Consider the following 17,685-nt stretch of genomic DNA (forward strand, 5'->3'; position numbering starts at 1 on the left):
TCTTGGAATCAGAATGTGTGTTTATGGAAAAAAATGTATGAATTACACAATTTGAAACAGAAACCATCTATTGAAAACCTTTTCTATTGGATTTTATAATAGGCTTCCAATCCAATAAATAAAGCCAATGTACAAAGTCATTTCTCTTAATGATCACATGAAAGAATTCTAGCCATCATAAAACTGTCACACAAATCCCTGGGACTGAAGTAGAAATAATAAGTAGTGAAAATTAAAGAGATGTTTTATTAAAATCTAATACAATCTAAAACAATAAATTATTTTCTCAATAACTCAAACTAATTTTACTTCCACAGACAATAATGATTTGGGTTCATTTATGTTTCTCCTCTAAGTATGTGTCATATTGCCTTTATCCAGTCTGTGAACAACCTACAAAAGTTATATTTTGATCAATCCTACTAAACAATGTAATCATATTTCAACTAATTCAGGCAGTATGGGGTTAAAGGTCATTAAAAAAAAACAGGCAACATAGGAACTTTGGTGATAGTTCTCTACATACACCAAGGTTCAGATATTTCACATAGTATTATCAATATCTATGACAAAGCCTACCTCGTGAAAATAGGATACTAAAATTTTGGGTTTAACTCTTCCCATGACTCTTTTTTGAGAAAAATCCATAAAAGACTTAATTAATGCTGCACCCTGGACCCCACTTCAACTTTTTTTTCTATAGGTATAAATGTTTATCTCAGGTTTTCTCAGATGAAGGAGCTAAGTATTTCTTTTCGGCCAATAAACAGAAAAAATCTAGTTATAACTATCCCATATATAAAAACAGTTGAAGCAATTTTTATCCTCTTAGATACCTGAAATGTCACTTACCAAATATTTATAAACTACTATACTTCTACAAAAAATACATTGCAGTCATCTCTATTCCAAAGCTGTTATTTCCTTTAGAGCAAATTACAATACTGAGTTAACAGATAAAAAGCATAGATACTGGTTATTCAGCCTAAAAATTCACAGAAGGTACATTTTTTTAAATCTCAAATTACTGTGTGACTCTTATTTCACCATCACATTTTCATTAGAAACATATTAACTTTCTTATTATTTTTTCTGATTCATAGCTTTTTTGTTTTCATATAACATGTAAATATTGGTATTATTTTATATGATTATTTGAGTATAGTTCCAAAGATTTGCCAGCTAACTGAAGAGAAATAAATTTACTTGAATCATCTGACAAATAGAATAACCTATAAAAATGACAAGAGAATGGCTAAACAACATCTTAGAATAAGAAAAAGAGTAACAGCTAACACCAGCCCTTAGAGTAACAATGGTATCATTGGAGCAACATCCAAACAACCAGACTTCTTTTCGTTAAGCACCGTATAGTCATCTACTGGTACTGAACCGACACAGTAGATGAAATTATATTTCAGATACACACAGGGCCAATTTGATCAATTATGAAAGGAAGTTAACTTATTCTGAAACACGGCTGGCATTTTTTGGCCTAATGAACCAGATGTACATTAGTAAACAGACTATGAAGACTAACCATTATTCTACTGATTTTCATTCTAACATATTTAGATGTAAATTTAAAATAAAGATCTGTGAAAAGTAAGTGGGTTATTTAAGTTATTAGAGCACAAAATACGCAACTTGCAGTTCATATGAATAAATAATGAAATAGGATACCAATGGACGTCATTCACACTAGAATCTCATAGACCTTTCTGTATCCATTAGCATTTGGTTTAGCTTAATCACCAGACATTGTGATAAAACTGCCTAAAAGACACATTACATCAAAATCTAAATTACAAGTGAGTACCATCTGCTCACTTATTCTATCTCATCCACTGCTTTCATTGTTAACACATCATTATGAAAAATAAAATATAAAACAAAATAAAAACCACTTCATAAAATGAATACTTGAGAGCAATTTATATAACACAATTTTTTAGATATGTGTATTTTCACTTAGTGCAAATGTCTAAACACAAATTAACTTGGCGTTAACCAATAAAGCTTTAAATAAAATCTGCTTTCAATTTTTATTTAATAACATTCTCCATTTTAGTCCCTTAGTCCCATGCTTCATTTTACTTACTTCACTACTATTTCCACATTACTCACTAAAATAACTCTCATTAGATGAATATTAATGCAAGTATAAAAAAGAAATCCAAATTTTCAAAGAAGGGTCACATCATTTTAACATTAAAACTAGTAAAACTGAAGTATATATTGTTATTAAAACTACTTACACATCACTGGAAAGTATATATCAACCAACACAATATGTATGAAAGCAAAAGGGTTCAATCTGATGAGTCAAAAACTAAAAATTTTCCTTCATTTCAAGTTTTGAATATTATGTTAGAATAAAATCATAAAACTTAATATTTTGATATATGATTGGTTACTGGAGAAAACGTTTAAATGATATAATAAACATTTTTATTGTTTTCAAACTCCCTTTTCTTTACCTTTTACTTCTGTCTGCTCTCTTGAAAAATAATGGATACTTTTGCTGATTAATAAAAATTCAGAAAAAATTAAGGTATATTATATTTAGTTGAAAATCTGTATGCACTTTTGTTATTTAAGCTATAGCCCAATAAGAAAACCTTTAATCCTATTAAATACACTTTCTAACACTTCTTAAATTTTTCTTTCAATTTGCTGACATCTAAAAACATGGGATTTTTTAGTACCAATTCAAAAGGTTAATTTTTACTACTCTTAATCTATTTTCGTCTACTATAAGTATTAATATTATCATTTTTTTCAATAGTTTACCTAAAGTAAGTTTTCTCAGCCTCATCACTATGGACATTTTGAGCCAGATAATTATTTCTTGTGAAGAGGGCTCTTATGCACTATAGGACGTTTAGCAGCATCCCTGGCCTCTACCTATTAGATGCCAGTAGCAGCCTCACAGTCATGACAATCAAAAATATCTATACACATTGCCAATGTCCCTCAGGGTACAAAACTGCCTCTGGTTGAGAACCACTGATCTCAAGACAGATCAAAAGGAAACTACCAATGTCAACACCTCCAGTTAGTTACACACACAGTATATAAACAAAACACTGGACCGTATCTCTATTAGCGCATGTCTGACACGAATCTCCTGCAAACGATTTCAATACTTACTTAGCAATATAATCCTATTTCCATCAGCACAGAAGAAAGTATATATAGTTATAGTCTTTTTTTTTAAATCAGTTTTGTAAGAATATTCCCAGCCTCATCATGAAAAGAAGTAAAAATTACTGGATTCAAAATGGAATCTACATTAACAAATTTGAGCGACAAACTACAGACTGAATTAACAACATACCAAGAAGCGATTCCTTACATATTTTATAAATGTCTTCATATGTGAAGTGCTATTTTTTACAGTGCTAATAAATGACAAGCTAGTGATTACAAAGCAGCAATGTTACCTACATCATCATTTACCCATAAGTACTAACCATACTACAGTTACTGTTTGCTGAAATGCATTTCTTGTCATCACACCATTGGCACCCATTTGTATTGGCAGTACAGCTGGCACAATCTGCATATCTGTAACATCTGTCATCAGAAGCAGCTATAATACAAATGGGAAATAGAAATGCATCAGGATGAAAAAGAAAATGTCACACTTCTTGATTCGCACATTTTTAACATCTGTTTAAGAATCACCGAGACATTTTAAACTAAAAATATGACCTTCGCTATCGAAATAAGTTCTTCAATATGAAATCAACTTTGTAGTTTGTGTTTACAGGGTTTTAGATACCTCCAATCCAAATCTTAATTACTGAATCTACCAGGATCCTATAGCCATTTAAAATGTACACATGAAGTGGTGGGGAGGGAAGCCTTCTAGGTAAGATATTAATGTACATTTAAAAGAAAACATTATAACAAATACTCGTTTATCATTCTTCATAAGGATATTAGAGACATCCGAATTGGTATAGATTAGAAGAACTTGAAAATATATTTGTTAATTGTAGCACTGAAAATGTACAAAAGTCCATCCATTTAAAGAAAACTGAACAATTTTTATCCTGGTCATTCATTCGTAAATAAATATTTACTAGTAATGTTCATAAGTTTGATTTATTTATTCAATATTTTCTAAGAAATATAAAACTAGAATATTAGTCATCAAAATTACAGAAAAATTTTTAACTTCATGGTCTGGCTTAGCAATAATTCAGGAAGAAAAAAAACTATCAAGAGCAAAATAAATTGCTTCATTTTATTTCTTTGAAGCACACAGTATTTCTTAGAATTATCTGAAAGCCTTTTTTAGTTATATAGGAAAATAATTCATATACATGATCGCATTACATATAAAATATTAATATGTAATATTACCTACAGATTTTTTAAAAAGAAAACTAAAAATAACTAATAAGAATATTAAATTATTAATTGCTGCCTAGTTCAAACATGAGAATCCTTATTAGAGGATCATGAATTTTTAATTTCTGAAAGCTCCTCAAGTAATTCTTATCAGCTGAATGCATTTCTACTTCTAGCCAAGTAGAGTTTTGTGCCAGATACAGCGGAAAGAGAAACAAAAACTTTACCTGTTTTAGGAGGGCACTTTGCTCTAATAATATTATTTGTATTCCCAGATTCCCAAGATTCACAGTAATTTTTATTCCAAATACATTTTATCCCCGGACCAGCATTTTTACAAAGTTCTTCATCTCTGAAAGCCTTGCAATTGGGAGGCTTGTACACAAGGATATCATTAAGGAGAACGCTAGAAAATCCTCCAAATATATACATGGACCTAGTAAAAACAAAACAAGAATCATAAAGAAATAATATTGAGAAGTCTCTGTATAAATGTATTAGTTTTAAAATAAATTTAAATATACATTTTACATTATTTTATCAAGGTAGGAAACAATATTTTTTTAGAAATAGATAATAAATATACATGGTAATAAGATACACTTTAGAATTACTATCTAAAATTAGAATTTCTTAATACAGACATAAAATTTAGAAATTAGGTAGAGTTCTTCTGGTACTGTTTTACTATTCTCTTATAAATTTTTTTTTTAAAAGGAGTAAAATAATCAAAAAGATTCTCAAAATTTCAATTTGGAAAGAAAAACCCAGACAATTACTGAATTAATTAACATTATCAGTGCAAAGAAATTTAACATGACTCAAAACAGCATCATTTGTATTTCTAAAAATATTATTAATAAAATAAATGGAAAAGATCAGAAAATGCTTCAATAATACCTTTTACTATTTAAGAGAAGTAAAATAAAAATCAACCAGATTTTTCAACAGAGAATCCTAGAGGTTATACGTTTACACTCACTTTTGTTATTCTCCCTGATAGAAATATGGGGCTAGCCTTCCTATTCTTTCAGTTTGATATCTTAAAAAATGAAAGAAGGCAGAATGACTTTTTTTAAAGTATCTTTATCTTTCCTTTGACTACTCCCCTACTCCTTAAATATATTTAAACAAAAAAGAATGAAGGGTATGGTTAACAAACCAAAAGGTATGCCATGGTAGAGAAGGGAGAGATACATTAAACCCAATGCATGAAGCACAAACAATTTTTTAACAGAATAACAGGACATGCAGATAGTATAACTGATAAATGTTCTCCTTTTACCCATTAATGACAACTGCAGAGTGTCCAAATCTGTTAACATCTCTATGAAGATTTGGTTTTGGTAATGTTTTCCATTCATCACAAGCTAGAAATGGAAAATGAAAATTAAAAAAAACAATACTATAAAACAATCATTGGCCAAATTAAAGGTACACTACTTAACAACAGAAAACCTTTCATTAATTTTTCATTACCTACAATTCAGTATTGTTACTTAACTAGCATTATTCTTTAAATAAAAGTAACTTCTGCCTAAAATTCTCACAAATAAATTTAAGTGTATGAGAATAAAGAAAATAAATGGAAAGAAATTAGGTGTACATTATGTTAGAGAATAACTTCAATGACATATTATTAAATGAACCAAGGTTCATACAGTAAAATACATGAATGTGAATACTGGGCAAACCTATTAGTTAAATCGCTAAATCAAAATTTACATGAATGCATATAAAATTAAATGGTATATATAATATTTAGTAAATAAATGTCTAAAAAGAGAATCATCAAAATAAAATATAAGGGTAGAAACAGAAAAGCCCCTGAACTGCCAGTGCAATCTTAGGTGTCATGCTCCCTGATATCAAACTATACCACAAGACTACAGTTATCAAAACAGTATGGTACTGGCACAAAATCAGGCACATAGATCAATGGAATAGAATAAAGAGCCCAGAAATAAACATATGCCTACCTATATCATCAATTCATCTATGACAAAGAAGGCCAGAATATACGATGGAAAAAAATTCTCTTCAATACATGAAGTTAGGAAAATTGGACATGCAAAAGAATGAAATTGGACCGTTTTCTTAGACCATATACAAAAATAAACACAAAATGGATTAAAGACTTAAATGTAAAATCTGAAACCATAACTCTTAGAAAAAAACACAGGCAGTAAACTCTTTAACATCAGCCTTAGCAATATTTTTTTGGATCTATTTCCTCAGCGGAGGGCAAAATAAGCATAAATAAACAAATAGGACTCCATAAAACTAAAAAGCTTTTGAACAACGAAGGAAAGCATCTCAAAACAAAAAGGTAGCCTATTAAGTGGGAGGCAAATTTTGCAAATAATATATCTGATAAAGAGTTAATATTGAAAATATATTTAAAAAAACACATGCAATTCAGTATCAAAAGAAAATGCAAAAATAGGCAGAGAATCTGAATAGCCATTTTCCTAATGAAGACATATGGATGGCCAATAGACACATGAAAAGATGCTCAATATCACTAATCACCAGGAAAATGCAAATCAGAACCACAATGAGATCACCCACACCTGTCAGAATGGCTATTATCAAAAAGACAACAAATAACAAGTGTTGGCGAGGATGTGGAGAAAAGGCAAACTTCATGCATTCATGCTGGGAATGTAAACTGGGGCAGCCATTACGAAAAACAGTATGAAAGTTCCTCAAAAAATTAAAAATAGAACTACCATATGATCCAGTTAATCCACTTTTGGGTATTTAGTTGATGAACACAAAAACACTAATTTGAAAAGATATGTGTTTATTGCCTTATTTACAATAGCCAAGATATAGATGCAACCTAAATGCACAACAGACTCATAGATACAGAGAACAAACTGATGGTTGGGAAGATGGGCAAAATAAGTGGAGGGGATTTAGAGGCACAAACTTCCAGTTATATAATAAGTCACAGGATGTTATGTACAGGATAGGGAATATAGTCAACAACACTGTAATAACTTTGGTGACAGATGGTTACTAGACTTAATGTGATCATTTCATAGAGTATTTAAATACCAAATCACTATGTTATACACCTGAAACTAATATATCACTGTATGCCAACTATAATTGAAAAATAAAAAAAAATTTAAAATCAATTTATTATATTTATTTCTTTGAGATAATTTAGGTCATTAAAATATATAAATATACCATTAATAAAATGACTACTTTAAAAAATAAAATAAATACTTAAATCACATTAATGATTTGATATTTTAAAAAAGTTTGCATAGAATGACTTCAACTGCCAAAAAATGAAAATCCTAAACAATACATAAGCCATATAAAGATGATGGAAAAAATGGTTAGAGAAAATTGTATATCATTTCAATATAATATCAAAATTGACACACATACTAACATAGATTTTGAGATGTCAAATGAGTCAGTTTTGAGCAGCTACAGACATTCTCAGGACAGTGTTTTAAATTTCATCTTCTTAGACAGGCCATATCTAAATGTATGCCTTGGTATTTAATAAAATCACATAGGTATAACATCTTGAGTTGTATTTCCCAGAGTATATTCCATGAAACACAAATCCCCCCAAAAAAGGGTATTCCTTTGTTTATATAATCTCTTCAGTAAACAAAGTACATTTGCTTATTAAAAACTCTCAAAAGAGAGATTACATAGGTATAGAAGCCAACTTTACCTAATCCAGTGTTTTCACAATGTTTTATCCATACAAGCACTTTTCATGGCACATTTATGTTTCCAAGAGCCAATGTTCTGAAGGTTGCATTTTGGGAAATACTATTATAGAGGCTTAAGCATAGCATTAACAGTGTGCTATTTTACATGTTAGAGTTATTTTAAGAAATGTGCATTATTTGTGTGGTACTATAAAACTTCCAAAGGGCTTTCATCTACATAACTTAAAATGATCTTTATAAGGATCCAGTGAGGTTGATTGAGCAGGTATTACCATATGTTAGAAATGAAAAACTAGACTTAGAAGTTAAGCAATTTGCTTAAGGCCTTTTTGATTACCTTTGGTTTTCTGTAAATTATGTTTATAAATGTCTGACACAATAAAACTAATCTGACAGGATTCTGAAAGATTGTTCCCATTTGGAGAGAAGGTATGACCTGTAAAGGTTGAATATAGCCCAACAAAACTGGAAATTTTGTGCTTGGGCAAGACATATTCACTGTCAAAATTCTTTTTTTTAACTTTCTCTTTTTCCCCCCAGTTTTATTGAGATATAATTGACATGTGGCACTGTATAAGTTTAGGGTGTAGAGCATAATGATTTGCCTTACATGTACTGTGAAACAATTATCACAATAAGTTAATATCCATCTTCTCTTACAGATACAAATGAAAAGTTTTTTTTTTTCCTTGTGAAGGGAACTCTCAAGCTCTACTCTCTTAACTTTCTTCTATATCGTACAGCAGCACTGGGATTCAGATCAGATGAGACCGTTTTAGTGGGAGATCTCTAAATGTCAGTTTTGGTGCATGCTTTCTCTTGGACTGGTCAGATTGCTTGAAGTAGATCTTCCAATCTCATTCCTAGAAGCTATACACCTGAGTGACAGGATTCTGGACCAAAGTGGAAGGAAGGAGCTAGAGGTTTCATTCTTATGTATACTTTAACTTAACCCCATTGTTTCTAAAATAGTACTTATGCCCTCAGCCATGTTCTCAACTATAAAGTACCTAGGTCAACATCTGCAAAGAGTAAAACCTTTGTCTTCTGGCAAAGGAGAAGAGGACAGATACTCATCTGCATGAGTTGAGGAAGGGCATCTGGGGATTCAATAGCTTATTGCTCTAATCAAACTTTCTGTCTTCAGGCTCACAAGCAACCCCACCCATGCTTGCAGAAGTACTTAATAACTCCAGTTTTTAAAAAGTGCATGATTGATAAGCAACTCCAACTCAACTCCCAAAGAAATGAGAGTTCTGGAGCTTGTCCAAGACTGTGAAGCAGTAGGATTAACAGATCAGACCACCTATCTCCTGCTCACACCACACAGCCACATAAATAAGTAAAGCTCAAAACTCAAAAGCATTTGGCTTCAGATTCTGTTCATTTCAGTGTGTTTCTTCCTATTAAGATAATACTTGCTTGCTCATTTAAAAACTGAACATCTGTTTAATAACCATGTTAAAGATCATGGGGTTATCTTCTGAATGTTCTCCAAGCTATATTTTTCTCATAATACTATGTCTTGAAAAATAACCAAGAGTAAAAGATTAATTTATTTCATTGTTTCAATAGAGAAAGGAAAATTGAGAATTCATCAACTGTTCTTAACTAAGAATAGGAGGAAAACAGATGAAATTTTAGTTAATAGATTAATGTAAAACCTAGGAAAAAGATCATCAATATTTAAGTATTTCAACTTAGATGTAAAGAAGATCCAATGACACAATGACATTATAGATATAAATTAAGACTGAGTTTCTGCTCACAGGATGTGAAAAATATTAAGAGAGATTTATAAAAGTGCTATGGGAGCACAAAAAAACGAAAAGCACATAGCTGCTTCAAATACTTAAATGTTTAAAAAAATTACTACAGTAATATTATATAAAAGTAACTGAAGAGTTCAAAAACCTTCGGCAGTCTTTTTAAATGGGAAAAGTTTCCTAATATGGGTGGTCATGACTTTTATCTAATAAAAATAATATGCTAATTGCTTGTCAATGCTAGGTAATAGTTCTCAAAACAACTCTGAGAAGTGAATATTTTTGTCACCCGATTATATATAAGGAAACAGTCTGTAGAGGTTTAGGTTAAGCTCCTTAAAGTCATTAAATGGCAAAGTTTGTACTCAAAACCAGATCTTATTAACTATTACACTACACGACCTCAGCATACCATCAAAATATCCTTGCATATAGAAACATTAATTTCAGGAAAATAAAAAAAATGATATTTTTTTAAAGTACACAAGTCTCTGCAGAAGAGAAACATCACAGTACAGTAATAAAAATTTAATTACACATGTCATTAATTCAGACAAATAATACAATCCTACTTCTAGAAGTTCTTTGTCTTTTAACATATAGACATGTATCGAGAGTGAAAAATAAACTTTATCAGTCTGAATCCTCTGAAGTTTGGAGATTTGTGGTGGACAGGTATATGTGCTGCCCAGATCATAGTTCAAGGAATTGTCTGTGCTGCTGAGAGCGAATTACCATTGGCTACAAGCTACATCAGGTGTTGCCTCAGTAGCAGAGAGCCACTTCACTCAAGGCCACATCGTTGCCAAGATGACCCACATGCAATGGCTGATCGATGTGGGGTTTTAAAGGCCCTGCCATTGCAGCCCAATGGAGGACAACTCTCACCTCCAGAGATCCTTGCGGGGTTGACTTAGGTTATCTGGCCAGCATCACAATTCAACTCCTCACTTTTTTCCTGTCTTGCTTCCTCCCCCGACCTCTTCTGAAGGCACTGATCTTAAGGGTGCTCCCAACGAACACCATGAATACCAAACTCTATCTTGGCATCTGCTTCCCAGAGAACCCAAACTATGACCCTAGGAGATTGTGTGAACTCAATATTAAGATGACTCCCATGCACGGAAAAGGAAATCATCAACAAAATGAAAAGGCAAGCTGTGGAATGGGAGAAAATATTTGAAAATCATATATCTGATAAAGGGTCAATATTCTAAATATATGAAGAACTCACACAACTCAATGGCAAAGAAACAAACAAACAAACGAACAATCTGATTAAAAAATAAACAGAAGAACCAAACAGACATTTTTCCAAAGAATACATCCAAAAGGTCAACAGATACCTGAACAGATGCTTAATATCACTAATAATCAGGGAAATGCAAATCAAAACCACAAGGACGTGTCACCTCACACTTGTTAGAATGGTATTATTAAAACAACAAGCAATTTCAGGTGTTGCTGAGGACAAGCAGAAAGGGGAACACCTGGGCACTGTTGATGGGACTGTAAATTAGTATAGTCTATTTGGAAAACAGTGTGGAGGTGCCTGAAAAATTAAAAATAAAACAACCATATGATCCAGCAATCCCACCTCTGAGTATATAACCAAAGGAAATGAAAACAGGATATCAGAGATGTCTGCACTCCCATGTTCATTGCAGCTCTATTCACAACAGCCAAGATTTAAAAAAAATCTAGGTGCTGTCAATGAATGGATAAAGAAAATGTGGTATACACACACACACACACACACACACACACACACAGAAATATTATTTAGCCATGAGAAAGATGGGAAACCTGTCATTTAAACAACATAGACGGCCCTGGAGGGCATTATGCTAAGTGAAATAAGACATATAGAAAGACAAATACTGCATGGTATCACTTATATGTGGAATCTTAAAAAACAAAAGTCAGACTCATAAAAACTGAGAGTAGAGTGGTTGCCAAGGGCTGCGGGTGGGGGAAACAGGAAGAAGCTGGTGAGCAGGTACACGCTCTCAGCCATAAAATGAATAAGGCCTGAGGATCTAATGTATAGCGTGGTGACTACAGTTGATAACATTGTATTGAATAACTGAAATTTACTGAGAGTGTAAAATGAAATGTTCTCAACAAGAAAAGATATATATATGTGAGGTGACAGATGTCATTAATTAGATGGGGCAATCCTTTCACAATGTCTACATATATCAAATCATCACAACACATGCTATAAATATCTTACAGTTTTATTCGTCAATTATACCTTAATAAAGCTGGGAGAAAAAAGATGATTCCTAGGAATATGAAAAACATAGCCCATACTAAGTAAGGTCAAAATGACAGAATTACCACAGCAAAAAGTAAAGGCAGGGATTAAAAGTCCAGGAATGTGGGTATTTTTAAGTGGATATACTAAGTAATGTCAGAAAACCTATCAGGTCATTATATCTATGAAAAGGGCCAGAGGGTATATGCCATTTACCAGGAAGAATGTGATGGTGAGGAGGACACTAGCATCACTAAGAATGTGAGGCCAAAGCTGATGGGAGAAGAAGTTATAACAGAACTGAGTTCAATGATGCAGACAATGGGACAATAGACGCCAACTAGTGACACTTAACCATGAGAATCCAAACCACGTAACAGTCAATTATTGTTGACTGTTAACAGCAGCAAGGTTGAAGTGTCAGTCAAGAGGGGTGACTACTGAAAATCATAGAGATGCTTCATAGAACACAGCATCCCTAGAAGAAAAATAGATAGGCAGCCAACAAACGTACTACCTAATTTATATCATCAGAAGTAGTCAAAGATGGATGATCAGGAGTCTGATGGTAGATGTCGCAATAAAAAGTCACAATTTATTCTCGATTTCTGGACTTGAGCCATTTTAAAAATCCAGAGTTGATGTAATTAAAATTCTCAGGCCAGGAGGAAGGATCCTGCAATAACACACCAAGCGCACATGGTGATAGTTCCCCTGGTTTTTCCTGAAAGGCACCCCGTCATCATTTCATTTGGTAACTCAAGCCTAGGGACAAAGGCAATGTAAACATGTCAAGCCCTACTGGATGCAATGTCTGAATTGATGGTGACACCTGTAGATATGAAGTATTGCAGCCTCTCTTTTTAGTAGGGAGATGTGGCAACGAGAGAATTAATGGCATCCTGGCCAAGGTCCCACTCAAACTGAGTCGCTGGGTCTGCAGAGCCGTGTGACTGCCAGCTGTGCATGCGTGACAGGGCAGTAAATAACTATGCTCTAGGTCCAGGCTACACTGCAAGCAGCCCTGCATTTGAAGCCACATGAGCCAGGATATATACTATAGTTATCTGGTGGTGTCACTGTTGGAACAGTAGCATGTGAAATGTACAGAATACTCTCAGAAAAATAATCACATTGCAGATCCCACACACATGTCAAAGGTCACGTAATCTGCAGTAAAAATTTTTATACCCCTATTTTTGCCATGCTATTGGGCCTTGGAAGAGATGAAGTGCCTGACATGGGTTATCAAGTGACCATGTGTTCAGAGACCTACATCATGAGCTGGCTCTGTTACCAATAATCATAAGAACATAAAATGAAGTAGTACCCACGATCAAGCAGGAGCAAGACCACATTGCACAAGAAATACACACGAGCAGGTAGCACTCAGATCCCCGTCATCGGCCACGGCACCCATTCCTCATCCTACAACCTTGGCCATATGGGGAGTCCTCTATGACCAGATAATAAGAGGAAGAGAATGCAAACATGGCAGCTTGATAGGTGGGCATAAGTCAAAAACAGGCATTGCTTACAAGACAGACTTATTCAGTAGAGGCCTTGAAGAACAGTGGGAAAGGCAAAAGCCCCCCAACTGGGAAGGGTGCATCACCCACATTGTGTGGAAAGAGAAATGGCCTAAGAGTCAAGTGTGATGGAAAATGGGCAAGTATAGTAAGCCAGACTAGGAGGCACATATTGATCAGGGGCTCAAATACCTAAGGGTGAGGGTCTCGGTAATGTCACCATGTAAGACACAGAGACCAGAAGAGATTCTAGATGAGGATAAGAAATATTTAGAAAGAATAATGGAAGAGGAATATGATGAATATCGCTTGCCAATCCCAAGACCAGCTGCAGAAGCCAGAGCAATAATCTAGATTTTCTCCAGGAAGAAAGGCCACTGGGATCCTAGAGGAGATTTTGACGAATGTACTTACACAAGTGGACAGGGCAGCTCAAAGAATGAATCGTATAGAACATGGAAATGTTCTGCCTGAATACATGTCCAGGGAAGGACTTGACCCTGCTGCTAAGATTGCTATCGCCAACATCATTCAGCTACCAGCCCCTGCGGAGATTGCTTTAGCTCCACAGAGCTTCCTCCTCGTCCAAGGGCCTGTGCTCCTGGGAGGGGCTCTCACACGATGCCGGATCAAGACCTGTTTCATCCTAATAAGGGACTGTTCCAATGGGATGGGGCCGTTAGGTCAGCCTGATTTTTCCTTCTGCCCAATCCTTTTTCTTCTCCCTCCCTTGCACAGTTGTTCATCCCAAGGACCTAATAAGTATACTAAACACGAAACTCTGCCTCAGGGTTTGCTTTCCAAAGAACTCCAACTGTTAACAGGGCTGTTGGTTGCCACAGTATAACCTAACCTGTACTGATTGATACGATCAATGCAAATTTTCTTCTGCAGTTTCTTAAAAGAGCTGGCAATTTGTTTTCACCCATAAAATTGTTTGGGAAGAATAGAATTTAACTTGCAAGCTTATGAAAAGTTAGTTGAGGTAAGCAATTTTTGCATCTATAGACACAGAATTTCATGCTTGCTGATATTTGCCCACCTGCCAGGAATTTTCAGCAGAACTGGGGAGAGAAAAATAGAGGAGCAGTTGTTATAAACAGGCTTCTATTCATTCCTTCCAGCTTTTTCAGTAACTACTAAACAGAATTTTGGGCTAGATAAATTCTGTTGTTGAGTTTTCAAATTCTTGGTCAAGATTCTCTATAAAACATAGACAGGTTTTCTTGTAAGATGCAAAAGTTATCAAATGCCTTAAAGCTCAATATTAAATTAATATAATTTGTTTACATGTAGTCTATTCCCATTCTTACATTATAAAGTCTCTTACATTATTAATCTGTCTGACTGAAATCTATAATTATATTTTTTGCCAAGATGAAAATACGTTTCCAGAGCACTCAGGTCATTATCACTTTATAAAGAGTTCAAGGCTAGACAAATTAAAGCAAAATCCACATGCTTATTAACATCATGAAAACTGACAGACATGTCATTCCATAATAACAGAAGAGCCACACAAGAATAAAGAACCAAGTAAAATATATACTCTGAAATACAGATTTAAAAAAAAAAAAAAACCTGTGCTACAAGGTACTAAATATTAATTTACAAACTGTACACCCAATACACATAAGATCAAAAATTAAGAGTTACTATTCTCTCAAACCCAAGTAGCAGAAATCAGAATTGTGTGCCATGAGACTATTTACCTATGGCGGGCCGGGGGTGGGGGTGGGTCACAAAATTACATTAAGAACTTACATTGCAATTTAGAGACTGGTTTACTTTATCAATTATACATAAATAGTACAGGTGGAAAATACACATTCATTGGCAAATTATCCTACAAATACTTATATTTTTCATGAAAATGTACTTTAAGGACACATTTTAAAAGTTTTTTAATATTCCACCTGAAATGCCAGTGCATAAGTTGGTCTTAATTGCATATTTGAAATACACTAAAAAGAACACAAAAGTTTGTGTATACAAGACTCAAAACTAGATGGATATTAACCATTAACCTATGAACCATTTGAATACCTTTGCAATAAAAACCAAATTTCTAGATGTTGCCTAAAAACTTTTTCCACTAACCTCTTAAATAATAGTACTTCACTGGGTTTTTCCCCCAATAGTTTAATAAAACTTCTCTTAATATTCTAAAAGTTGCACTTTTCCCAGTTATCTCGTTCATACCCACAAATTCTCTCACGATTTTGTCCCCTGGCATTCATTCAATAAATATTTATTTAGTTCTTATTATCCCAGGCAAAGTAGGCATCACTATTTGACTCAGTCTTAATTGAAATGATTGCATAAAGCTTTAACAATCAATGCAATTTCCTATTGGCTTCAGTTAATAGTCTTAGTATAATAAATTGTATTTGTACATCTGTGATAATGAATCATACATGAATTCCTAGAACAAATCCTATTTAGTCACAGTTTGTTATACTTTTGAAAATGTCTCAAAATTCACCTCAATTTTAAGCTACGTTTCAATTCATGAAACTCACTTGTAAACGTTGAAATCCTCAGTCAAACCTTACCTAGTAACACTTAAGAGATGTAGAAAACAAACCAATTACCTGATTTATTTTATTACTAACCACAGAAAACTAACTTTTATGGTAATATTTACTTTCCACAACCATATAGCTTCAAAGTATAAATATGTCTAATAATATGAGATCAACTCAGTGAGATATGTTTTTCCACTGCATCTTAGCTGAAAAGTTTTTTACAAAAAGGATCATTGTAATCTGGAATCGGGTACAATAATATCACTAAAATAACAAAAAAAAATTAATAAAGTTTCAGATTTAAAATCTGACTTCAAGCTAGCTTTACAAACCAAAACATTAAGTAACATATCATTGTGTATGTGATAGTCTATCCAGTCTTATTCACCAGCAGTGGCTCTATTATCAGTTGCACTCAAGTCACTTTTTAAAATGTAGATGTACCCAGTGCCTAATCTAGGAGACTGAAATTATATAGGTCTGGTTTTTTTTTTCCTACAACCTTCAAAGAGGATGCCAAGGTACAGCCATGTTTAAAAATCACCATCATATGCCTCTACATCCAGCATGTATAATATGAGAACTATGAAGACAAGGCTATATCCTCAAAGATATTCGCTATATAAAATTTACTATGGCGCTAAGGTTGAAAGAGTACAGTTTATAGCAATGAAAAATTAATATTAGCACAAAAATTCCTATTTGTTTAAACATAATACAAGGCAATCGACTTAAAGAAAAAAATTATCACCATAACTTTTTTTTTCAAAACAGATCTATATTTTAGTTGGTTCAATATGCAATGACTGTATTTTATTTCCGCAAAATATACTGCATAAAGAAAACAATTATTTTGGAAGGCATTTCCTGAAATATGAAAAACACTTTTCCCAGCAAAATATTCCAACATTTGATGCTACAAACTCAGGAGAATAAATACAGATGGGGGAGTAGAAATTTATTGGGAATTACATAGAAATAATCAAATGTGATAAAGAAAACATTTATTCCATGTTAAATTGCATAATCGTATTATGTTTTTGTTCTCAGCATTAGCACAGGGCAAAAAGAAATCCTATGTTAAAATATAAAACTGTTTAAAATGTTATTTTTCCTACAATTTGCTTGAAAAACAAAACTGACAATTGCTTCTACTTTTCCACAGCATTTAGAAACATTACTAAACATAATGTGTCTGGTAATCTGTTGCCAAAATTAAGAACATACAAATGGACCCTACACCAAATAGCATAGTGTAGTCAAGTGGAAAGACTATGAGTTTTAGGAATTACAAAACTGGATCTATTGCTCACTATCTGCGCGGCTATGGGCAAGTTCCATTCACTCTCTCCTGCTTAATATTATGGAAATGAGTTTATTAACACTTTGTTAAAAGGTTATTAGGGAGGCTACAGATATTGTGTATACAGCCCTTGGCTCATAGCACAGGACCTAGCTCTCAGAAGACACTTAATAAAGAGCAGTAACTAGAATAAAGATAATTTGATCTCTCTCTCTCTCTTCTCCCACCCT

At 33.3% G+C, this 17,685-nt stretch overlaps 1 protein-coding gene across 1 annotated transcript in view; it reads right to left on the bottom strand.

Moving 5' to 3' along the window:
- The window catches only part of ATRNL1 (attractin like 1), a 548,298-nt gene that overhangs the window by 436,494 nt on the left and 94,119 nt on the right, over positions 1 to 17,685 (bottom strand). The window contains exons 11-13 of the mRNA XM_006920939.3: positions 5,648 to 5,732; positions 4,590 to 4,798; positions 3,477 to 3,595 (exon numbers count right to left, since the gene is read on the bottom strand). Coding sequence (XP_006921001.2) covers positions 3,477 to 3,595; positions 4,590 to 4,798; positions 5,648 to 5,732 — 413 coding nt within the window. The remainder of the gene's footprint in view (positions 1 to 3,476; positions 3,596 to 4,589; positions 4,799 to 5,647; positions 5,733 to 17,685) is intronic.

The sequence above is a fragment of the Pteropus alecto genome, unplaced genomic scaffold (genome assembly GCF_000325575.1).
Source record: "Pteropus alecto unplaced genomic scaffold, ASM32557v1 scaffold177, whole genome shotgun sequence".
In the NCBI taxonomy this organism is placed as follows: Eukaryota; Metazoa; Chordata; class Mammalia; order Chiroptera; family Pteropodidae; genus Pteropus; species Pteropus alecto.